This window comes from Sesamum indicum, linkage group LG11 (genome assembly GCF_026168435.1).
Source record: "Sesamum indicum cultivar Baizhima isolate 11 linkage group LG11, ASM2616843v1, whole genome shotgun sequence".
Taxonomy (NCBI): Eukaryota; Viridiplantae; Streptophyta; class Magnoliopsida; order Lamiales; family Pedaliaceae; genus Sesamum; species Sesamum indicum.
Window position 1 is genome coordinate 1814108 of NC_142667.1, and position 26378 is coordinate 1840485.

At 34.5% G+C, this 26378-nt stretch overlaps 1 protein-coding gene across 1 annotated transcript; it reads right to left on the reverse strand.

Moving 5' to 3' along the window:
• Positions 1-492: 492 nt before the first annotated feature.
• On the reverse strand, positions 493-8282 carry LOC105173210 (calcium-dependent lipid-binding protein). The gene is made up of 11 exons (XM_011094888.3): positions 7926-8282; positions 7504-7605; positions 5731-5781; positions 4684-4804; positions 3948-4069; positions 3685-3783; positions 3113-3193; positions 2950-3035; positions 1993-2218; positions 1219-1383; positions 493-1017 (listed from the first exon to the last, which is right to left on the reverse strand). The coding sequence occupies exons 1-11, from the start codon at positions 8028-8030 to the stop codon at positions 688-690; spliced, it is 1488 nt and encodes a 495-aa protein (XP_011093190.1). The 5' UTR covers positions 8031-8282; the 3' UTR covers positions 493-687.
• Positions 8283-26378: the final 18096 nt, after the last annotated feature.

The following is a 26378-nucleotide window of genomic DNA, read 5'->3' on the forward strand; positions in this document are numbered from 1 at the left end:
TCAATAATGCTCAGACTAAGTAATATAATTGTTCATTCGTCAAAATAAATAGACTTATATGATTTTCGGGAAATATATTTTTTATTAGTTAATTTATATTCTCTATATTATAGGAATAATATAAAATAACATAGAAATAAAATATAAAACTTCTAAATATTAAAAATGTGAAATTATAAATTTTATTAGTGTTACATTATTCAAATTATTTGAAAACTCTAACAATAACTTCAGATGTGGAATTTTAAAGTAAATAAAAAAAAGGTAAACTTTAATTGAGCTTATGATATGAGATAGAGTAAAGTAGCCCAAAAGAAAGTTCAATTTATGTACCAAAAAGCCAAAACAAGGGTGCTTCTAGCTTTTAATTTAAAAGTATTAATTCTAGCCGTTTTATAAGCACAATTATCATCTCAAACACGTCAAAAATGAATTTTTAAAGCGAAAAGTTGAAATAAAAAAATTTCAAAACTTTGACAAGCACTCCCTACGTTTGAACAATGAAAAAAGATCTTTCCATCAACGTTAACAACTTTACATTGGCAGTATAGCCTAAAGAATAGAGGTAAACGAACAAAGCAATTACACCTGAGATGATTATGTAGATGCCAAATTTAAAGAGGATCGATAGCCAAATGAAGCTAAAATGTATAGATTACAAACTAACCTGCTTCAGGGCAATGATCATCACATCGAGTGCAGCTTCGCAGCTCCATTTTCTTCGGTTATCTGTATGTTGGAAACGCTCCCCCTGGGCAAACCAGATTGCCTGGTGATAGTCCTGCCCATGAACTGTCCAGCTCTACTCAGACCGCTGCCAACAGCTCCAAGGCCACTCCCGACGATATTGGCACCTGCACCGATGCCAGAACCGACAGCTGATGCTGCACTATCAACGGCATCCATAGTGCTCCCTACTACACCCTGTTCTTTGAGTTTCTTTTTCGCTTCTAACATCCTCTTCTCTTCTTCATGGGCAGCTAACTGCTCTTCCTTGTTAAATTCGTGATAGAACACCTGACAAAGAAACGATAGCATGCTAAATGACGAACAGACACAATCCATAGAAAAAGGCCAAGAACTTGAAAGCATTATTGAAAGGGATGTAAAAGAAGAGTGCTTTCTAAGTGAGAGGTGCTAGAGTGAGAGATGAAATGCCGCCAATAGCCCACTTAGTTCAAGAAGATTTTGTTAAGTTGTATATACAGGGGTGTGTACCTGAATCGTCAAGATTCCTCTATCTTTTTTATCTTTGATTTTAAGCATATCAAGTTGAGGGAGCAGCCTTAGCTCAAGTTCTTTAGATACTTCAGGTTGCAGGTCGATCAGAGGTAACTTTACTGTGCCCAGTTTCTTGTCATCCCCAATGTCTTCATCGTAAACCTGCTTCAACAAACAAGATTCATAAGAATTAGCATTCGACCAAGCGGAACTAATTAAACAACAACAGCAGTATATACCGAGAACAGGAATTCTACAGAATGAAAAAGTAGAGGAAAATGCAGTGTTATTTTCCAAAATACTTGTAAAATTATAATTTGGATGAATGAGTACTCAATGGCAAAGCTCCGCCACGGTTCTAAGTCCAAATATGTACAATCATCAACTCATTCAGCACATAATGAAACTACAGAAAGCTTTGAGCATGATAATTATTAAGCATCAAACTCTGAAACAGCATTGCCATTGATTCCACCTCATCCACCTTTCTTTCCTCATTGAGTTTCCCTTCAGGATGACCTAAATGAAGTTTTCTGTAATCAATCCCCAGCAATTAAATTGCAAACCATTTGATTATCTTCTCGAGTGTTGCTTTTCCCACGGAGCATTTCAAGAGCCATTTACTGAAAAACTCTGATGCATGTTTTAACAATAGAAATGATCTGGGAAATAGTGAAGTTTGATAGAAGAGATAACAGATATGCTCATTATTTCGAAACTGAAAAAACATCAAAGCAATCCGGAGAAACCAAAAAGTGAGCAGATGAAAACCTCAAAAATGAGAGACTGTGTCTCCTTGTCTTCTGCGATTAACTCAAATTTTTCATTCCAAACAGGATTCAAGTTATTGTCTATAACTTTCGTTCTGACTTTAAACAGAGGACGTATGTGCAACACCACATAGGGGTCAGATTTCCCAATCAACTCCATGTTTTTCAGGCCACTCGCCTTTACAACAGTTACTGTAAGCTTTCCCACAGGCTTAAGCTCCAAGTCACTGCAAAGATTAAAAATAAACAGTTCAGAGCCACTTTGGCAGAGTAAATCGAGAATTTTACATGGTTTTTTCTGGTATGAAATAAACAGAAGTTGCATGGACTGGACTTTTCAGTTTCGCAAATTTTTTTATGCATTCGAAAAAATCTAGCATGAAACTAGCCAAGGTAAATTATACTGTTAGCTGGCAGTCATCATGGAGAGGAGGAAATCTGTGTATTTATTCTACAAAACCTCATCAGCTCTACTTTTTTTTCTTCTTTTTGTTTCCTGAAGACCAATTTCACAAATTACCAGACAACATTATGCCATAAAGCTGAAATTATGCAACTCCCTCTTACAATTTTGTGTTCTATGGTATATCTGTATGGTGATGATCGACAGGTATAGAAGCCAAAATATTAAATATAACATAAGAAGATAATATATTACGAGAAGCTGACTTTCACAACTGTCCATTACAAACTTCGGAGTGCCATCACATGATTTTAGAAGACAGTTCATTTGTTTCTTGGTCGTCTAAAGCTTCTTTTTGATTATTTCTCAGTAGTTGAGTTACAGTACAGTATGAAAGGTTCCATATAAGTTATGAAACACGAACATTACACAAGTTGCTGAAACATTAAATACAAGAAACGTTGAGATCAAATACAACAAGCTGAGAAGAAAACAGAAAGGAAAAAGAAAAGAAAGCAGTTAAGAGTAACAAAACTACATAGCAAAAGGAGTCACCTTGTATCTACAGGTATGCCACCAATAGGAACAACAATCCTATGCGGCCATTGCAGCATATCTGTTACAATTGAAGTAACAGTATCCTTACATCCACAAAATAACGGTCAGTCCAAATAATGAAGAAAATAATTCCATAAGAAGGAAAAATATCAAAACGTACATTAATCATATCAGAAAGCCCAGGAATAGCTGTTAGACTTCCACCAACAGCCTTCAGAGTATAATCAATTCGTGGTTTTGGCTAAAAGACATGGAAAAACACAAATCATATCAATTGATTAATCATATGCAAAAATTGATAACAGACTAACAATGATTACAATTGTGAATCTGCAAACAAGAGTTTGCACCAGATGATAGTAAGACTTGTTGGGTAAGTCCACAAAAACTTAAAAAAATAGGTATATCATTTCCTTCATTTTCCAAATAGAATTCCTAAGTGAACTTGTTTCTAGACCACAGTGGAGAATCAATTTCCAAGCGTCGAAATTTCGTACTCTCTATCCTCAAATGAAAAATCATATATTGGACATCATCACCACCACAACCTCTGAGTCTATCTCAGCTCAAGAAAGAAATCCACCACAGCGGCAGAGGAAACATTGAGAACGAATCTTCTATATTTGGAAATTTTTGTAATAACTAATTTGAAAAGCCTCCACCTCTTTCTTGAAACGTTTGACGAGTATTTAAATCAAGGATGCTACAGTAATAGGTCAGCTCAGAATTTACCTCAGCCAGCAGAGCGACAACAACTGCGGAGATGCAAGGAATTTCATCTGCAAGTTGGAAAATAGCACGGACTACAGTGAAAACTTGAAGATCCTTCAACTGCGAGAACAAAGAATAGCAAATTTGCCTCCATAATGCTACGTTATGAATAAATCATGAGAAGTAAAGGGATTCAACATACAGCAGCAACACAATCTACAACAGTAGCACTTAGTAGGTAGCATCAATGTTCGCTAGGGAGGTGAAATATTTGATCCACCAACCTGAATGGGTATAGAAGCAACAACCGCTGCCCCAACAGCCAGAATAATGCTTGGATCACCACCCCATCGGAGGTCAATATCCATCGTGATTTGACCTTCCTTTAGGCTCTGAACTCGAATCCCTGCATGGATTCATAATAACATACACAACGAGGTAGCAATGGATGCATTAATTAATTGATCATAAGTAGAAACTGTGAAAAGAAAGATAATGCAAGCCAATATATTTATCAGGTGCAGTCAATATCTGCACCAGGTTGTTTTCTGCAAAATTCTATCTCATCTAAAGATGAAAGAGAATCAACATGTAAGGTACAGCTGATTGCGTGTATTTAAGTACACTCACATAACTGCATCTGTACCAAATATAAGTACATACAGTATGATGTCGTAACATCAAGGATACACACCAACCTGTCACTTTCTCACAGATGAAGATAGGCCTATGAAGTAGCAGCAATTGCAACATATTATTGTAATAAAATACCTCAATGATACTGAGATATCCTCAACAAATGATAATTAATTAGAGAAGCCAAATTAAGAAACATAGTTTTATATCATCCACGGAATTTAAGTCCAGTCATCAACACCCAAAGCAATCAAGAGTAACAAGACATTAAGTTTTGTTAAGTTTCATTCAGCCATGATGTGAAGGATGAACCAAAATGGAAGGATGAAGAATGCAACAAAATGATTAAGAAATATATTAACAACTAGTAAACAATGATGAAACCTTCAATTTTAGGAGCCACATTCCCAAGAGACAATTCGCTGAACTTCAATGAAGAAATCCCTGGAGGCCGATAATCTTCCAACAATGGTTCAACAGATTCTCTTATAATGGCCTCCGCTGCCTGAGAAACGAAAATTTCAAGACAAACCATTTAAATGGAAATTTAATAATCAATAAATAGGAAAAGCACAGGGAGGCTGCCAATGAATATCAACATCTTCAATTATCAACTCCAGTGCTACACTTTAATAAGTGAGCAAAAGAATGATACAATAATCCCAACCATTAAGACCATAAAATTTCAATATCACACCATCATGCCATATAATTTTACACTTCATGTTGTCACATATTTTATTGTCTCACCTTTTAAACCAGAATGTCAAATAACTTTTAAGTTATTTTGGCATGGCTGAGCTTCAATCATGTCTTTCAAGATTTGGAAAATTGACAGATTACACATTTACTTATACAAGCAACATGAATTAGAAATTTATAGCTAGGGACTTGGATAAAGGTGCCTAGATCTAGAGTTTGTATCTACAAGGAAAAAGAATCAACTGCGTGCCGTGAATCTATCTATCATTCACATATGCAAGGGAAACATACTCGCCATATAATTCAATTGTTACATTCAATCAACACTGTCAATTATATTCACAAGCTGAAGTTCAATATAACAAAGTGTAGGTTTTTATTCGTGTTAGCATGTAAATGTAAAGGTCTACATCAGGCCATATGCCCTCAAATGTAGATCTATATCAAGTACTCTGTAGATATAGGTTTGATGCCCAGGCAATGCAGTTTAATCACGCAGCAGAAGTATTTATGCCTCTACGGGAGGCCACAAACAATAGGAAACTTATTAACCCCTTGTACAAGTTATGCCACAGTTTCATGGAATTCTAATCAAAATATATCATGACAAAACTAAACAGATTTCCCCTTTTTAATAAGCCAAAGATCTTTTTAGTAGATACAAAACAAATGTGAAATGGCATGTGTGTCACACAACCAATACCTAGGACGTAAAGAATGGAAGCTTACATCTGCAATAAATGGCCAGAGTTTGCTCAGTTGTTTATTTAGCCATTTCACCTGAAAGTGTAGACAGGTCAGCTTAAAAATAACAAATGAGCAATTTTTTAAAAATATTTTACGACTACCAGAGATAACTGTTACTCAAAACCTCTCATAACACCATATAAGTCCCGAGTAGATTATCATTAGAAAGAGTCATAAATCCCATTACATAGTGCACCTAATGAATGTAAATAACCTGTCATATGCTTGACCCATCCATAAATTAGAACTAAATTAATTTGAGAAACTCTTAATTCCTTAAATGTTACAGGAGACTCCTATTCACATCAGATATCCAATTAGCATTAATGTTCAGAGTGGAAATCAAATCCAATAGGTGCAACTGTAGATGCAAAGAGTTGGAATAAAGGTCTGATCTTTAGCTTGACGAAAATCAAGTTGGTGAGTGATGCAGCATTAATAAGAAACTTAACAAACTTAGATTCCATTCCCAATTTCATTCTCTCTCGGACCTCGAAGTTTATTGCAGCTCACTGATTGCTTGAGTGTCCCCATGAAGAAGGAAATATATTCATGATCAAACGAGAAAACTACAGCAAACTTTAACAGGCAATGCAGCTTTGCAGAAGGCAACAACAGAATAGCAAAAGACCAGCAATGAAATATGGTAACTCAGAGATAGTCCTTGATCAAGAGCTTCTATACCAGTTTATAATCCAAATATATAATTACAAATTGGGGTGAAAATGAGTCGTCTCTTTGAAAAATTTCGGGTTCAAGCTCGAGGTGGCTTAACTGAGAGAAATATATATGTGTATATATATGATACTTAAATTAATTTGATCATTCTTTTTATTAGTTTCAATAATATTATTTTGTCATCCTTATCACCATTATAGTTATCAAGTACATTCAGGTACAATTTTAAATTATTTTTATCTTATTTTATAACAAAATTTGGTTCATTAGTAAAGTAAATTGTCTATATCTTATTTTCATAAAGTATTAGTTTTCAGTTCGATATATATAATTAAACCTCACGTGTTGTTGCTGAAAATAATAATATTATTAACATTTACACTGATTATTGATAAAATTAAATATTTAAAATTTAGAAAATTAAACAATAAGATCTTATAAGGAAGCTTAGAAGATTTCAAACATCTAAATTTAAGCTTAAGCCCAATTCATCAAAGAGAGCTTAAGTAGGAGTTATAGCTAACTCAACTCATGTTGTACCCTAATTACAACACATACAATGATACAATACAAGAAGTCATTATAGCTGCTTAAATTATTATCCAATGTCTTAAAGAAAAATGTACAATACTTAATTAGCGATCTTTTTCTGATAATCTTAGTCTCGCGTTAGCATCCTAATTCAACATGACAGAGCCTCTGAAATGGTAATTTGTTGTGCATCATAGAAACCCGTCCCATGCTAAAAAATCCACCTCTAAAGCAAAACTAACAGAACACCATTTATCATGTTCATCAAAACCAGTCGATCCATATTGAAAACGAAGCAACCCTTCGCCTCTACACAGGTTGGGGAGTGATCATGTATAAAACATTGGGATGGAGAGCAACACCGTAGAATTTGTACTCATACTTGTTATATTTGACAAAAAAAGGAAATACATCAATTTCAGCACCACCATGTTAGAAAGATAGACAAATGGACCAAGAATAATGATCATTCCCATCAGGTATCCATACCAATATTTACTTCCAGTCCTAACCCAAAAGGAGCAAAGTATATAGAAATATTGTAACCTGCTCATATACAGGAAATGATATCCAGCATGGAAAGGTTTCGCCACAGATTTTCTTCAGATCATCCCTGTTTAGTGAGCTTAGTGATCTAACATCAATTGCCTGTCCACACAAACACAAAACCAAAATTTCATCAGTACTGATGATAGTCTAGACACTCCACCAAAATAAAAAATATAAGAAAACACATTATGAAATATCGCAAACATTAAAACTCATGCAAACAAACCACTCGAATATGAAAAAAGAAGACAGATTCTAAAATCAATTTGAAAATAAACAGTAATTAGAAACTAAGAACGTCAAAAAGGGCTAAAATAAACATAACTTCTACAATGAACATACTAACATTTTGTTAAAAATTTTGAAACACGATAAATAATTTCCAGAAATCCAAGGAGGAGAAAAGGAAAAACCAGAACCTTGGCAAGACGCTTCTTGTTGCGGTATTCCATCATGTGCTTCCAACCCGCCATCAACCCGATCCCGAACATCATTCCCATCACAATTCCCGAAATCAACCCCATCGCCCTCTATTCTTTTCCTCCTTCCTCGAAATCACAAACTCTGAATTCCTAATTTCCCTCCGAAAAAAACACAAAATTTACGTCGTAAAACCAATCGTCGACTTCCACAAGAAGAATCACTGTTACATTAATCTTTTTACCGTTACATTTCAAACACCAACAAATGTCGAACTCTTTCGTGTGTCGTTATCAAACACCGCGATCAGGATTTTATCCACGAGATTTAGATTTCTGGGTGAAGAAAAAGGTAAAAAAGCAGAGTATACATCTTACTTGTATGCATGAAAGACGAGGTAGCTCTCACAGAGTTATTTAATATTTTATTATTAAAAAAAATTTATAATTTAATAGTATAATATTATTATGTGTAGTCGATTTTTGAAATACTAGACAAAACAAAATTGTCAAAATAGCAATTTCTGCCCAAGTCGCGTTGCGACTTGCTATTTTTCCTTTTTTTTTTTCGTTTAATTAATTTTTTATAATTTAATTATATATAATTAATTGTTAACAATATATTAAAGTCTAAAAAATTATAATATTAAAATTTTATTAATTTAAAAAATTATAATATTAAAATTTTATTAATTTAAAAAATTATAATTAAGGGTACAAATGTAATAGTGTATTTATTTTGTACAATTGTAAAAAATTACAATGAACTATGTAATTACAAATGTAAAAAATGTCCACCCGTTTCACAATTCTGTCTGTGGCGTTGACGCCGAGGTCCTCTTATTTCCTCGTCCACATTTTGCACTGGCTCATTTTGCGCCTCATTTTCATCACCACCGACCGACTTAATGTTGTTGCGGAACTTGACTCCACATTGTTACGATATGCACCATACGATGAAAATAGAATTGGTGAAATATTATATCCTTGTGCATATGGTTGATTAATACCAAGCCCAAGGTCAAGAGAATAATCTTGTAATCTTGTGTTTGGTTTAACATATATGGAGTCGATTGAAACCAATCACCTTGAGACGGTTGAGGCATGTAATAATCTTGAGGCGGTTGAGGCACATAATAATTTTAAGGTGGATATACTGTAGAAAGACCAGCTATATCAACCCCAATATCATGACGTTCAACTAAACTAGTTGACATTCGGCTAGAACTTCTTCTTTGCCTGTGGGATGTTGTGGGAGCATAATCAGATGAAGAAGCAATTTGTTGTGGCTGTTGGGTTATAGCTTCCTTAATAATATGTAACCCATGTTCAAATCTATCCACCAATTGACTATATCCTTCAATATTTTGTGGTCTAGATTAACATAAAGTTTCAAGGGCATTCACCTCATTTGCCTGAAAAGTGTAGAAAAATAACGAGCCTTGTGTTGTTAAAAAAAATATAAAATAAAATATGTAATATTATATAACAACGTACCACAACTTGCAACATAGGTGCTTCTCCGGGTTGGTACCCGCTTTCCACACATCTATGAATAGATGACGACACGAAATTTCTTGTCATGTTGTAGTATCATTCCCTATAACCTCATTCTGTTTCCCTTCTATTGAAAATGGGTGGCTTATGTACAACTGTGTCATATCATCTTTGCCATCTAGTGATATATTGTATGTATTGCAGGTACCAATCTGCGTCCGTGTGATTTTTACGAAAAATCTGATGGAGGCTCATATCCCGGGTATCTGTCGATTCTGGTACATTTTGCCTCATCCCGAATTGGCGAACAACCCGTTCGGGACGATGCATTTCAACTATGGCGTAGAATATCAATGGACATGATGACCTCCACAACTGGGGGTTCAATTCATTGGCGTAAGCCATAATGACATCCGAGTTCATGTCATACGGCTGCCATATGAACTGTAATAAATAAAAAGATGTAAATTAATATGCATTTAAGTCACGTATAAATGTACGTATAATATCAAAAATAAGTTAACTGATCCGCCTGCATCTCATCCAGTATTTCTCTTATGACCCGGACAGTTCCCCGTACTGTTCGGGTGAAAGTGTGCTGACAATTCCAAGTAGCACCATATGGTGCTACTGGGAGCCAGCGATTGTTGTCCATTTGGACTTGACCCATAAATAGTCGCTGGACACCAAGTCCAGGGCAAAGTGGAGTAATCCGTGACCATGTCCAAATCTGCACGAACAATACAAATATGTGTTATTAATTAATATTAATAGCAAAAAATATTATGAAAAAGTTATTAAGTAAATTTTACCTGTAGCAATTGCAGCGTGCCACCAATTGCCGCTTTGCCTTTTGTGCTGGCATTGCATAATTCGCGATATAAAAATGCCAGTACAGCACTCCCCCAACTATAGTTTCTCGCTGTTTCTATTTCTAATTTTAACAATTATAGTAATGATATATAGTTACTTGAGGAATCTGGGCACATATATCCCTCCAATAGAAGCAATACAACAGCACGGGCGTACTGGACGACGAAGTCATGGGGAGTGTTATAAGTGATATCGACCTCTGCCAAATGAGATGTAACTGCGGATGTCTGTAGTCTTGAGCCCTTCAACGCATTTGCTGGGATGACATTTCAGCGAAGTGTCTAGTATTTCCGTGAGAGATTAGCGAGAAGTTCTGTAATGTTGGCCAACAACCAACTGTGGACGGATTTTGCACATAAAATGTTCACACGTTGGCATCAAAATTCTGTTGAACATACCGTTACCAAATGTCATCAGTTCCAACAGTTCGCCTCGATTGTTACAAGACGTCATAGTGGACATGGACTCAACACTCATGTTGTCAAAATTGCGAACCGAAAATATTCTTGCGGCAAATGGACTCAATTTGGTATTTCTTGCAGTCACGCTCAAAAGGTATTGTAGGGTATAACCCTCCAGTGGTAAACAAATCACCTACCCAACTATTACACTTGAAATGGAGTGTAGAACTCCTTAAGATTTACAGGCCGAATGTTAACAAAGAATATTACAGAAAACTGAAAGATTACAGAAAAATAAAGGAACCGAAAACCTGTTTGAATGTGGCTCAGGGAAAAGAGCCAGATCCAATATTCCGAGGGACACGGTCACAAAATACCGGACCCGAACAACCCAGCAAGTATCACGGCTGCACCACCACCAGCGGTACCCGACGCCTCAACACAGACCACACAGATCTTCACTCACACAGAACCGACCACCACCCTCACTACTCAAGCCAGAGAACACACAGATATTTCAGTGGAAGGAAAGAGTCAGAAAACAGATTTCTCTCGCGCGAAAACATTGCCCCGACAGAGACGGAGGGGCTTCTCCTTTAAAGGGTTGAAGTAACTGTTGGGGAGTATAAGACCGTTAGGCGGTTTCCAGAAGAGCCATCGGTTGGCTCTTGGAAACCGCCGGTGAGCGGTTGTAACCGCCATGGTCGAGGTGTGAGAGAGGGGGAAGAAGAGAAGCGGCGGAAGAACCGAGAGGGAGAGGAGTCTGATTAGGGTTAGAGAGAGAGATACTATTTATATCAAGTTGAGTCGGGTCGGGTTCTGGGCGGCGGGTCGGGTACCGGGTAAGGGGCCTCCGAGGTGATAGTTGGGCCGAGGTTGTGGGCTTCGTATTTGGGCCAAATAATACTTACATACCCCACCTTGGACCAAATCCCATTGGATCGGTCTGGGGCTTTGGATCTGGTTTTCTCATCATTGCCAATAAATACTCCAAGGTTGTACCTGCAATATAAGACACACTAAACAGAGCACAACAGTATCAATCAGGATTTAACAGGAGAATTTTGAGACACTTACTGAATTTTTCTAGAGGTAAACACTTAGTGCCCATGTCAGCAGGATTTTCTTCAGAGCTGATTTTTCCTAATCTTATTAACTCCTTACCCACAATATCACGAATGAAGTGGTACCTAACATCTATATGCTTTGTTCTATCATGAAACACAGGGTTTTTGCATAATTGAATGGATGATTGACTGTCAGAAAGAATCAAAGGTTTTTCCTTTAAAAAACCAATTTCAGTTAACAGACCGCTGAGCCATAAAGCTTCTTTAAATGCTTCGGTGGTAGCAATGTACTCAGCTTCAGTAGTAGATAAAGCAACAATATGTTGGAGTTGGGATTTCCAACTAATGCATGAGCCACAGAATGTAAACATATAGGAAGTGGTGGATTTACGGCTATCTCTATCATTGGCATAGTTAGAGTCTACAAAACCAACAAGTTTTGCATTTGCAGCATGTCTAGAAAATTTAATACCAATGTTCATAGAACCACGCAAATAACGAAGCAGCCATTTCAAAGCTTCCCAATGGGGAGACCCGGGATTGGACATGTATCTACTCAGACAACTTATAGCATAAGCAACATCAGGTCTAGTGCAAACCATTAAGTACATAATAGAGCCAATCACATTTGAGTAAGGGATTTTGTCCATTTTCCGAATATCACTTTTTGATTTTGGGCATTGATCTTTACAAAGCTGAAAGTGAGCTGCTAAAGGTACAGCAGTAGGCTTGGCATTTTCCATTGAAAACTTTTTTAGGACAGTCAAAAGGTAGGATTTCTGATTTAGAAAAATAGTATATGAGTTTCTATTACGACTAATGCTCATGCCAAGAATCTGTTTAGCATTTCCAAGGTCTTTCATTTCAAAAGCATTGCATAGATCCTTTTGTAATACATGAATGAGTTCTAACCTAGGGCTAGCAATTAACATATCATCAACATATAAAACTAAGAAAATGGGAGCATCATTCACATATTTGAAATAGAGGCAATGATCATGGTTACTCCTAGTGAAATTTAAAGATATCATGAACACATCAAATTTCTTGTTCCATTGACGAGGGGATTGCTTAAGACCATATAAAGATTTTTTCAACAAACATACATGATCTGGTTTAGACTTATCAGAGAATCCAAAAGGTTGTGTCATGTAAATATTTTCATCCAAATCTCCATGCAAGAAGGCAGTTTTGACATCCATCTGTTTTAGTTCCCAGTCATAAAACGCAGTAAGAGCAAGAATCACACGGACTGTAGTATATTTCACAACAGGTGAGAAAATTTCATTATAGTCTATACCTTCTTTTTGTGTAAATCCCTTAGCAACTAGTCTGGCTTTGTATTTTATGGGATTTTCCTGTTTTATTTTGAATAGCCATTTGCAATCTACAATGGAGGCATCTTTTGGTTTTGGAACAAGAACCCAAGTTTTGTTATCAAGTAAAGATTTCATTTCTTCTTTCATAGCAGCAAGCCATTTTTCGGATTTTAAGGCTTCTTCAACACTAGAGGGTTCTCCTAGCTCAGTATTAAGGCTAGTGTGGAAGTCCCTAAGTTTTGAGGGTATTCTAGTTTGTCTCCTATCCCTATCTCTAGCAAGCAGGTAATTGTCTAGAGGGTTATTAATCCGGTTTGTATTTTCTAGGTTTTCTATGTTTTCTGCATTTTGTTCTTGGGGGTTCTCTAATCCCTCCCCTTCTTGGTTATCCTCTATGCTAACTTTATTGAAAGTGGTTTCTATTCCTGTGGGTTGAATTTGTTCTAAACATGGTATTTCATTTTCGTTGAAAGTAACGTCTCTACTTATTAGAACTTTGAAACCAGGTTGACTCCTAACCCACAATCTATACCCTTTCACCCCTTCAGGATAACCAATAAAAACACATTTGAGGGATCTAGGTTCAAGTTTATCAACATTCTGATGAACAAAAGCAGAACATCCAAACACACGTAAGTAAGATAGATCAGGCATTTTACCATTCCACATAAATTCAGGAACTTTTCCAGATAATGGCACAGAGGGAGACAAGTTTATCAAATGAGCAGCAGTTAAAACAGCTTCACCCCAAAATGTTTTGGGCAAACCAGAACTGATCAACAGGCATCTCACCTTATCGAGTAAGGTACGGTTCATTCGTTCAGCTACCCCGTTTTGCTGTGGGGTGTAAGGGTTAGTCTTATGCCTTCTTATTCCATGCTTATCACACATTTCAGAAAATTGTTTATTACAAAATTCTAAACCATTATCAGTCCTAAGAGATTTCAGTTTTTTATCAGTCTGATTTTCAACAAGGTTTTTCCATTTCTCAAATTTATCAAAGACTTCAGATTTATGTTTCATTAAAAACACAAACACTTTCCTAGAATAGTTATCAATCACAGATAGGAAATACCGATTACCACCATGGGTAGGCACTTTAGATGGACCCCAAACATCAGCATGGACATAGTCTAAAATGCAAGTAGACATAGATGGATTTGGGGATGGGGACATAGGGAAGTGAACCTTATGATGCTTTCCCATAACACATTCATCACAGAAATCTAACTTATCAAGTTTATCATTCAAAATCCCATCTTTTCTTAGAAAATCGAGACCTTTCATGCTAATGTGTCCAAGTCTTTTATGCCAAAGATTTGTTTTGTAGTTTTCAGAAACAGATGCAGCAAAGTTATCATATGCAGCAGTGCAAATATACAGATTTCGTTTCCGTTCAGCTTTAAAAACGACCAAAGACCCTTTCATAATTTTCATAGTGCCCTTTCCCCACCTACCTTCTAACCCGTCTTCTTCTAATGCAGCACAAGAAATCAGGTTATGACTCAAATCAGGTACGTATCTAACATTTTTCAAAATCATTTTATAGCCTTCAAAACACAATGCAATGTCACCAAGACCTTTGATTTCACATTTTTTCTCATTGGCCATAGACACAAAACCAATATGCTCATATCTCAGATTTGAAAATATGTCTTTGAAAGGACTCATGTGAAAGGTACAGCCAGAGTCAATTAACCACTCATGCATATCAAAAGAGTTCACAGAATTAACTTCATATACTACAAAAACTTCACCATTTGATTCGACCGACACATTATTAGTCTTTTCTTTATCATCATAGTTTTTATCCCTATTTTCTCTCCTAGGTTTTCTACAATCTTTTATGTAGTGACCTTTAATACCACAGTTGTAACAGCGTCTATCCTTTATTCTGTCGTTTTTCAGGTTGTTTTCTCTAGGTCGTGACTTACTCCTACCGTTATTATACCTGCTTCTGCTCCTACTATTATGTCTGTGATTTCTAAATTTGGTTCTACCCCTAACCATATTGATCTCATGCTGATTCTGACTAGGCTTATTGATCTTAAGATCTAACTCTTTACTCTTTAGTCCACTAATTACAGTTTCTATATTAATATCATCTCTTCCATACTTAATGGCAGCTTTAACATCTGAGTAAGATTCAGGTATGGCATTCAGTAACACAATAGGTGAATATTCATCAATATATTTATCACCAGCAAGTTTAATATCTTGGATTAATTTCGTGAAGTCATCTAGATTCTCATCAATATTCCTAGAAAGATCAAGTTTGTATCTAAAAAATTTTTCTAGCAAAAACAATTTGTTAGGCAAAGAGATTTCAGTATACAGATCTTCTAACCTATCCCATAAGGCTTTTGAAGATTCTAATTTTCCTACTTTTCGTAAGACGGAATCAGACAGGTTCAGAATTATGGAGGAATAAGCAAACTCATCGTTTTCCTTTTTCTTTTCTTCAGAAACATTTTCAACGTAATTGCCTTCAATGGCTTTGAAAACCTTTTGTTGGATTAGGATACCTTTCATTTTCTGTTGCCAGATTGAGAAATCGATTTTGCCATCAAAGGGTAAGAGATTATAACCAGCCATTTTTAAGAAACAAAGGTTTTAAGAAAAACTTGGTTTTATAGGCAACACAAGAAAAATACCGAGAACAATTTTAGAGAAAAAGAAATTTTAGAAAACAGGAAATTGGTTTTTAAAAACAGATGTACAGAGAGATTTCAGGGGAGAACTAATAGTACGTTTCAAGGTTACAATATGCAAATACAGTCAGTAGGCAGAGTTTACATATAGAGGCAGAAGGCAAATTTTCAAACAAGTCACACAGGCTTTAAGGTGCACGGTAATCACAGTAATAAGGCAGAACAAATACACCAGAACCGAAAGCAGTGTAAGAATATATCGGAGACAAGAATCAGAATACCAAAATATATCGGAATACAACAATATGGCAGATATACCAGAAACAGGAAGCAGATATATCTCAAAACACTAGAGTAACAGATATGCCAAAAATAAGAACAAAATATACCAAGACCAAGGCTCACCAGCCTAAGTCCCCACTAGATACCCGACGACCTCAAGGGTCCGGCCAAGGGGGATATTAGGGGGCTTTACCTTGGCAAATAAGGGTAATACAGAAATACGGAAAGAGATAACAGTAAAGTAAACAGAATAGTAAGTAAACAGTAAACGGAAGGAGGAGGGGTTTACGAAATTACCGCCACCAGGATCTGCACGGATCAGAGACGCAGGCTTTGATACCACTGTAGGGTATAACCCTCCAGTGGTAAACAAATCACCTACCCAACTATTACACTTGAAATGGAGTGTAGAACTCCTTAAGATTTACAGGCCGAATGTTAACAAAGAATATTACAGAAAACTGAAAGATTACAGAAAAATAAAGGAACCGAAAACCTGTTTGAATGTGGCTCAGGGAAAAGAGCCAGATCCAATATTCCGAGGGACACGGTCACAAAATACCGGACCCGAACAACCCAGCAAGTATCACGGCTGCACCACCACCAGCGGTACCCGACGCCTCAACACAGACCACACAGATCTTCACTCACACAGAACCGACCACCACCCTCACTACTCAAGCCAGAGAACACACAGATATTTCAGTGGAAGGAAAGAGTCAGAAAACAGATTTCTCTCGCGCGAAAACATTGCCCCGACAGAGACGGAGGGGCTTCTCCTTTAAAGGGTTGAAGTAACTGTTGGGGAGTATAAGACCGTTAGGCGGTTTCCAGAAGAGCCATCGGTTGGCTCTTGGAAACCGCCGGTGAGCGGTTGTAACCGCCATGGTCGAGGTGTGAGAGAGGGGGAAGAAGAGAAGCGGCGGAAGAACCGAGAGGGAGAGGAGTCTGATTAGGGTTAGAGAGAGAGATACTATTTATATCAAGTTGAGTCGGGTCGGGTTCTGGGCGGCGGGTCGGGTACCGGGTAAGGGGCCTCCGAGGTGATAGTTGGGCCGGGGTTGTGGGCTTCGTATTTGGGCCAAATAATACTTACAGGTATGCGTTGCATACATGATTAATGCTGCATCAATGGTGAAGGATTATTACGATATAATGGCTTATAAGAATACATATTCTAAGTCATTTGAACATGTGCATTTCGAAGATTATTGCGATGTACTAGGATTTGAGTTGGTCCACGATCCTACTATTCGTATCTCTTCGCGTCCTGGTCGAAATCAAACAACACGTATTCACAACGAAATGGATTGGGCGCAAACGCGTGCACGACAACAAGCTCAATAAAGAAATTTTTCAACACAATCAGATGTGTCAGTACCGGGTTGCCAGGATTAATTATATACTTTTTGTATTTTTTATAATTGTACAAAAATACACTTTTACATTTATACATTAAATTATAATTTTTTAAATTAATATAATGTTAATTTTATATTTTTTTGGATTTTAATATGTTGTTAATAATTAAGTATATATAATTAAAGTATACAAATTTAATATATACATATATATAAATTAAAATATATATATGTATATATATATGTATACTAAAAAGGCTGACCACACGGTCAGCCTTTTTAGTGATTAGAGGCTGGTGCAACAACCTTTGATTAAACGCTGCTGCCAGTCTTTCTTAATTTTTTTTTTAAATAAAAAAGTTGATCCTTTCGTGTATAAATAGCAGGCATCAACCCATTCACTCTTCACCAAACTCAGTCATGCATTATTTCTCAGTTTCTTGCTAACTATGTGTACTTCATTTTCTCGAATTCAAATTTTTTTGTATTTTGGTGGTGAATTATGCAGCGATAAATGGTCTCTTATAGCATTGAAGTTTTTGTGTATTTTGAGAGTGTCCATATTATTTGAATATCTTGTACTCTTGAATATCAGGAAGTTTTGTGTATTTTGGGAGTGCCTAACGCATTTGAATATCTTGTACTCTTGAATACCAGGAGTACAACTTCAGCAGTGCGGAAAACTCGTCCAAGTATGATGGCCACATGCTCCAAGCCCTATCCATGAATATGATTTTAGGGCCTCGAGTGATCGATGGATAAGGTCATCCTGAAGAAAGAACTTATAGTGCTCGATCGATTCATTTTTCGTTACTCCTGTTGCAGTTGACGGTTTTGTGTATCCTGGTAAGCGAACTGTCGGTTCGGTGGTGATGAAAATGAAGCGCAAAATGTGAGCGAGTGCAAAATTATAATTTTTAACAATTGTACAAAATAAATACACTATTATATTTGTACCCTTAATTGTAATGTTTTAAAGTAATGCAATGTTAATTTTATAATTTTTTGGATTTTAATATATTTTTAAAAATTAATTATATATAATTAAATTATACAAATTTATTTAAACGAAAAAAAAGAGAAAAAATGCCAAGTCGTGATTCTAGATCGCGACTTGGTCAGCTTTTTCATTTTTCTTGCTTTATTTGTTGACGAGTCGTGATTTTAAATCACGACTCGTCATGTTTTTATTATAACATTAAATAAAATTATAATAATATAATTTTTTTAATAATAAATAATTAAATAAATAAGCTCTCACATTCGTCATTTCTTTCTCTCTCTTCACCTATCTGTTCCAACTGTCCATTTTATGATTATTATTTTTCTATTTTTCATAATTCAACCTAATTAATTAATTCGAGCAATCCAGCACGTGAGTCCAATCGGCTCATGAGCTCGGCAAGCTGGCTCGACTAGAGCTCAGCTCAAGTTCGAACATTTCGAGCTCGACTCATCTAATATTATTTTTTATATATTTAACTACACATATAATAGTATATCAAATTAATAAATAAAATATTTATAATATAGTAAATTTTATTCAAACAATATCTCATATTTTAATTTGATATCAACATAAAAGTATAGTATTTCAATATTTATCAAAAAATTAGCATAAATTTTGGTGTTTTCTATTATTATTTTTGTGTAAATCATGATTTAATATATATAATGCATTTGAATTTTATTGTTATATTATAATTTTAATTTGTAATTTTCTAACAATTAAAAATATTTTATATATTTATTTGAGAGTATATATTTGTACCAAGATTATGCTTAAGTAGGTACACAATTTTATGTATATTTTTTATTAAATATGTTACCACTATACTAATATTAGATGTATAATTAATTGAATGTAAACAAATCCTTGTTAATTTTACAATTAATTAATATCATTATTATTGTTATTATTTTTTTAGGGTGAAATATATTTTGCATTTCTAAAGTATGTTACCCTCATTAATTACCCCTACATTAAATAAACCTTCATTACCCCCTCCCCCATCTTTGGAAAACCCTTTAAATGAAATAAAAATTGATAAAAAGTACCCTCAACCACTAATAATATGATATATCCATATTAATGTCCTCTATTCTTAAATATATATATATATCAATCCATTTGAAAACTTTATTAAACTACAAGGTTTATAAATTAACACTAGATTTGTATAATCAATTAAATATAAAATAATTATTTTTAATTTGAGTATATGAATAGTCGTATTGATAATTAGCAAAAGTTTATAAATTCATTAATTTTAATTTAACGTATAAAGAAGCATTTTTTTTAATATTAAAATTTTTTCCATTGGTATTTTAAAGTATAGGCTCTACTCAAATAATATATATATATATATATATATATATGTTTGTTACAGTCTGGATCTAACCTAAAAATATTAGGTACAGATACTCGGCATAACTATTGAATGGGTCTGAGTTTGGGTCTAGGTATTGCATACTAATTGGCAGCCCTAACGTCTTGGACTTAAGGTTAGGTCAAAGAGTAAAATTGAGTTATTCCATGAAAATACAAAAGTAAATTAATTAAAATTACCTCACTTGATATTTGGGTGCCAAAACAATATGCTCAACGATCACTTGCAATATTTTTGTCTTTAAAATTATATCTAGGGTAATGCATAAATACAAATTTATAAATATATTTTAACTAAAGGTACTAATATTGATCTTATTATTATGTGACTGACCCAATATTAATTTATTAACATCATAAATGAATAAAAATTAAAGTCAAATTGATTGATATATTTAACTATAGAGCGCATTAAGTGAATGCAGCATATTATTAATAGTGAAGGGTATTTTTGTTCATTTTCATTTAATTTAAAAGATTATCACAAAGATAGGGGGTAATTGATGAAGGCAGTATACTTTAAGGATGCAAAATGTATTTAATTCTATTTTTATTTTTTATTAATTTTTATTTTTTATATTATCTAATAGTTGAAAAAAATAGAAATATGTTTTTGTTCAGATAATTTGGGCTTATAAATCTAACAAAATAAATATTATTCTAAAATAATTTTTATTTTAGTTATGAAAAATTTGAAAAAGCTCGAGCTAGTGTCTGAATTTTTTGCTAAGCTCGACTTGAACTCGGCTCGTTAATACCCTAATTAAAACTAGATGTGCTTACATAATTTGAATTTCTAATATATGTATATATATGATTAAAAAGTAGAAGTAAGATCAAAAGAATAACTTATTAAAGTTGATTTAAAAAAAAAAAAACTTAATTCAAATACTAGTATGTGGGCCACGTTCAATTTAGCTTGCATAACTAAATAATAGTTTCAAAATTAATTTTTATTTTGAAAAATATATTTTAATTGAAAAGATAAAAAAATTTAAAATAAAAGAATATAGTTATAAAAAGTTAAAACTAATGAAAGTTGAGAAGAGTGGGCACTTTGAGGGTTAGAAGAGCGAGAGGGTGGAAAGTTAGATAATTAATTAAATATTAAAAAATTATAATTGATGGACAAAAAGAAATGAGACACTAAATAGGTGATTTCACTTAATTAATAATAAGGTATAGATATACATGAATAAAATAATATTGATGTTGTACTTGACATAATTAGTTGTTAATTTGTAATAATAATGTGATCTAAAATATGGATATAATTACATGATTAAATCTATAAATTGGATAGAGTTAAAATTAAGAAAATTGGTTGTGTCCCACGTAGGAAATGATGGGAAAAGAATGGCATTTTATGTGTATATAACATTTATTCCAGTCAAATATTTTCAAAACTTCATTTAGCAGCTTTAATTTCAAACCTAAAATCCCCCGCCATTTTGCTGAGAATTTATGTTCGGATTTAATTATGCATTTTGTAACCTGCTGCTAGTGATGCTTATATGAGGTTGATTCACTCTTCACTTCAAATACACCAACACAACTACAAGAATCATCTCTTTCTCTCTCAGTATGCTCTCGAGCTCTCCCTCTCATTCGAGTTTCAACTCTAGTTTCTTAAGGTTTTTGAGTGTTTTTCAAGGTGTTTTTCGTCATAGTGCAATACAGATAGAACTGAATCGTCTTATCCTAGAAGAAGTTGCGTAGTACCCGATGTACGTAAAACACGCATGTATAATTTCTTCAAGGCAAACGGAAGAAATTTTGTGATACTATTGGTAATTTAACTTGGATCGAGAGTTGTTACGATACAACTCTCTTGTAAGTTCTCAATTTACTTTTCTGTAAAACAACATATCTAATTGTTTGCTTTTTTGTTCCAATGTGTTTGTTTTGTTAATTTGGTTTCAAATTATTTGTTAAATCTGGTTTAATTTTCAAAACGCTATGATTAGATTTTCAAAATCATATTACGAATTGTTGACTAAATACTTTTTCAAATAATCTTTGAACAAATTATAGTGTTTGAAAAATTAGATTTTGTTGGAACCAAACTCAGCTTTTTCATTGTTGTTTTTGAAGTTTTAAAATCCAATTTTAAACTTGTTAAAATCTTAAGTACTTTCAGTTTCAAATTGTTAAAACAGTCGACAATGTTTTTGCCGATATTCCTATTATCCCAAAAGTTGATTTGTCCAGACTACCTAATAAGTTCTTGGGTTTTTTTCAAATGTTGGCAACAAGTGAAAAGTTGGCTGACGATGAAAGGACTTTCGACGGTGATTCAGGTGACTAGACTTGTGCCTACTGACACTGATCCCAAAAATGCTGAGATTGCATAGTGGACTAAGCGGGATCAAATAGGTGGAGGGGTTATTTTGTCAACATTGTCAAATACGCTTTTTAATATCTACTGTTCGACTCTTACACTGCAAAATCGTTACGGCATGAGTTGGATAGAAAATATAACACTTGAAGAGCAAGGGCTCGAAAAATATTCTGTAACTAAAACAGATACATTAGATTATCAGCCTTGAGCATATTATATTTGATGCTGATATGAAGCTTCTTGAGAAGTATCTAGTCATGTCCACAGTGGACAAATTTTCTAAATCTTAGAAAAGTTTTGGCATGACACTCAAGCATCAGATTGGAAGACTGTCTCTAGATGATCTTATGGTTGCAATTAGTATAGAGGAAGAGCACAAAGATCAGATTCATAAGATGCCTATTGAGCATCATCCAAAGGCCAATTTAATAATCGGAAAAAAAAGTAAATAATGTAAGAATTAAAAAACTATCAATAAAGGCAAGGCCATAAAAAATAAGAAACCAAAAGCAAACAAACCTTATTAGAACTGTGGGCAGGTTGGACACTAGACCAAATATCGTCCTTCTAAAAAGGCCTAGACTGGGTAGGCAGCAGTCAAAATGGTTGTGGGGGGTTCTAGAGTTGCTAGTACCTCAAAAGCAATTGAATGGTATGTTTCTGTACAACTCAAACTCCTAACTATCTATGAACCTTTTGATTGGTTGATTCTACTGGAGCAAATGTGCATGTTTGTTCTAATAAATCACTTTGTGTCTTATCGTACCATCAATGGAAGGGTAATAAGTATGGGGAATTCCAGTACAACTGAAGTACTTGGGATAGGAAACATAGATTTGAAGTTTCCTTCAAGGCGCATTTGATCTTTGAAAAGAGTTACCATATATCTACTATTTAGGAGAAATATTATTAGCAGTTCTGTAATAGTTAGTGAATGTTGTGAACTTACCTTCAAATTCAATAAAGATGTAATTCAATAGTTTGGTATTTTTGGTGGCAAATGTTTATCAGATGGGTTGTTTAAAGTTCGTGTTGAAGTAATAAAATTGATGTTTCTGATTCTGTTATCATTACTGTTGAATATTCTAGATTAGGTTATTTAAATTTAGGTTCAATCAAATGTAGGGTGAGTCTTGATTTAATACCTAGTTATAATATTAAATGAAGTCACAAATGTCAAATTTGTGTTGGAGCTAAACAAATTAGGAAACCCTATCAATCAGTAGAAAAGGATTCGAAAATACTTAATTTAGTGGGAAAAATATTTTTTTAGTCCGTTAAGTGTGTCCAATTTTAATTTTAATCCTATAAGTATACCCATTTTTTATTAACTCCAGTAACTAGCAAAATTGGTTAGATTTAGTCCGTTTGAGGGTTTTCTACTTTTTTTTTTGGCCAAAATTTTAAATTTACTTCGAACTTGCCAACGTGCAAACTAGTTGGTCCAATTTTCGGTCAATTAACCACGTGTCATGCCACATGGGAGAGTACATGGCTTGCATACGTGGCTTGTATGCTAACTGGGTAGACCCTTCTCTGTACAAAACTAAATTCATTTACAAAGTTAAAAAAAAATTGATTAGGTAAAAAAGTGAGCTTATTACTTTGTAATCTTAATAGGAATTGAACCTCCTTCTTGGATTTTGATTAGTCCAAGAAGTCTGAACCATTGCTTTCTTTCCGCAGTAACAAAAAAGTGATCATTCCATGGAAGAAGACATTGGAACCGAGAGATAAAGAAGAAAAATGGGTTTGTGCAAGCATGAAGAGAAGAAAATATATTTTGTTGGTTAGGAAAAGTATTTTGAAGGGAAAAGTCACCTTTTTTCCATCCAAAAGATGGTTAACTTGTCTTCCACCTCATGATTTTAGCCACATAGGATTATAAATCAACAAAAACGCATCTAGGTTTCCAGCCATATCACTTTTTCGGCATAAATTATAAATCCAATCCATCGGATGACTAAATATAATCAATTTTACTAGTTACTAGAGTTAATAAAAGATGGGCATACTTATAGGACTAAAACTAAAATTGGGCATACTTAACGAACTAAAAATATATTTTTTCCTAATTTAGTTCACATTGATATTAGTGAGCTCAATGAAATTGTAAATAGGGACCATAAGAAATATTTTATATCTTTATAGGCATTATAGTAGATATTGTTATGTCTTTCTCATTAGAAACAAAAATGAAGCCTGAAAAATTATTTTGTTTCAATACAAAGCAGAACTGGTAAGAAACTTAAACAGTTAAGGTTTGATAGAGGAGGTGTATATGACTCAAGTACATTCAACGAATATTGCCAATGTTTTAGCACAATTCATGAAGAAACTTCTCTATATTTGTCTTCATCTAATTGAATAGTTGAACAAAAACATAGTTCAAAGACATGATTAACAGCTTTTTATTAAACTTCGGGTTTTAAACTTTTGTGGGGAGAGGCATTGAGTATAGCTTGCCAAATTCTTAATAGAGTCCATTTGAAGCACAATACACGTGCTCATTTCGAATTATGAAAAGTAAGGAAGTCAAGCCTCAAATACTATCGAGTCTGGGGTTGCCTAGCAAAAGTGTTGGTCCTAAAACACAAGAGAAAAAAATTGGGTCCTAAAACTATTGATGTTGTGTTCTTGGGCTATGTGAAGACAAGCTATGCTTTTAGATTTCTGATTACTAAATTAAAAATTTAAGCATTGAGGTCAACACAATAATCTAACTTTGTGATGCTACTTTCTTAAAAAATGTATTTCCTTTAAAAATATGAATACCTCAAAGAGTTTCTCTGGATGATTCACTTGCCTCCACTTCTATTTTTGAACAAGTGGAAAAGATGACAAATGTGAGGTTAATCCTAGTAGTATTAATCTGACTCATGAGAAGGTAGATGAACCTAGACGGAGTAAGAGAGTTAGAGTTATCAAAGATTTTGGAAGTGACTTTGTCACTTACAACATCGAGGACGATCCCGGCAACCTTTAAAGATGCTATGACTTCTCTTGAAGTCAAGCAGTGGAAGGAAGCTCCCAAAAGTGAGATGGAGCCCATTGTCTCTAACGGGATGTGGGTGTAGTCGATCTCCCTCCAAGGTGTACTACAATTAGTGTAAGTGGATCTTTAATAAGAAACTGAAACTTGATGGGACCGTCGATAAGGTTAAGGTTAGATTGGTAGCCAAGAGTTTTAAACAAAAAGAGAGAATAGACTATTTCGATATCTATTCTCCAGTAGCTTGGTCGACTACTATTCGGATGCTTATAGCACTTGCTTCGGTATATTATCTTCTGATTCACCATATAGATGTGAAAAAAACCATCTTGAATGGTGAACTAGAGGAAGAAATATACATAAATCAGCCTGAGGGATTTGTAACTCATGGTAACAAGCACAAAGTTTGTAAACTTGTTAAGTCTCTCTATGGACTTAAACAAGCACCCAAATAATGGCATGAAAAGTTTGACAAAACTATTCTTTTTTTTTTTTTTAACAAAAACCACTTAGAGGTGGGGGAGCTTTTCGAAGTCCCCAATCCTTCTATATTAAAATGCACAAAGTAGTTACAATGGGGAGGGCTACCTCCCTAGAATTTCTAGTAAAGCCATAAACAAGGAGTACTACTCCCTTACAAATAGAGCAACAATACACAAGGAGTACTACTCCCTTACAGCAAAAGACCCGAACAGGTGTCGTAAACAAAATTATGACGAGTCAAAAAGATTTTTGTTATCCCACCACGTCGTAGATCGCACAGCACCTGCAAATAAATCTGTACAAAAAGGCCAAGCCAAAGTGTGTGTAATGTTCCAAAAGGATAAATAATGAACATAAGTACTAACGTGGAGATCATGTTTGTATGGTTGTCAGCCTTTGAACCTGTGAGAGGAGTTTATAAGACCTGCAAAAGATATAACAACAAACAACTAGATAAAGGAGATCAGTAGAAGTGACAAAACCAAAAGGTAACCAGGGAAATATTGGTCCCAACATCAACCATATGGAAGAGTAACCTCCAAGGAACCCATATGGGGGCAATCACAAAAACTACACAGAAAAGCGCAGATAGGACAACAAGTATCAGCGAAGAAATAGTCAGTAATGAAGTACCCCTAATTTCATGAAAAGATATTTCAACTGAAATTAAATATATTAGTACTTCTGATTCTAATAGCAGGCAAGGAGTAGGCGTCAAGTCTAATCAAACCTTTAGGAATACCAGTGATATTATCAGGGGATAAAATGGTGAGACGTTCGCTGAAACAGGCTTGGTT

Coding starts and splice junctions, on each gene's coding strand:
- LOC105173210 (XM_011094888.3), bottom strand. CDS start 8,030: ATGGGGTTGATTTCGGGAATTGTGATGGGAATGATGTTCGGGATCGGG. Junction 4,805..5,730: donor TCTGGCCATTTATTGCAGAT/GTAAGCTTCCAT, acceptor TTCGTTTCTCAG/GCAGCGGAGGCCATTATAAG. Junction 1,384..1,992: donor CACAGTCTCTCATTTTTGAG/GTTTTCATCTGC, acceptor TTGTTGAAGCAG/GTTTACGATGAAGACATTGG.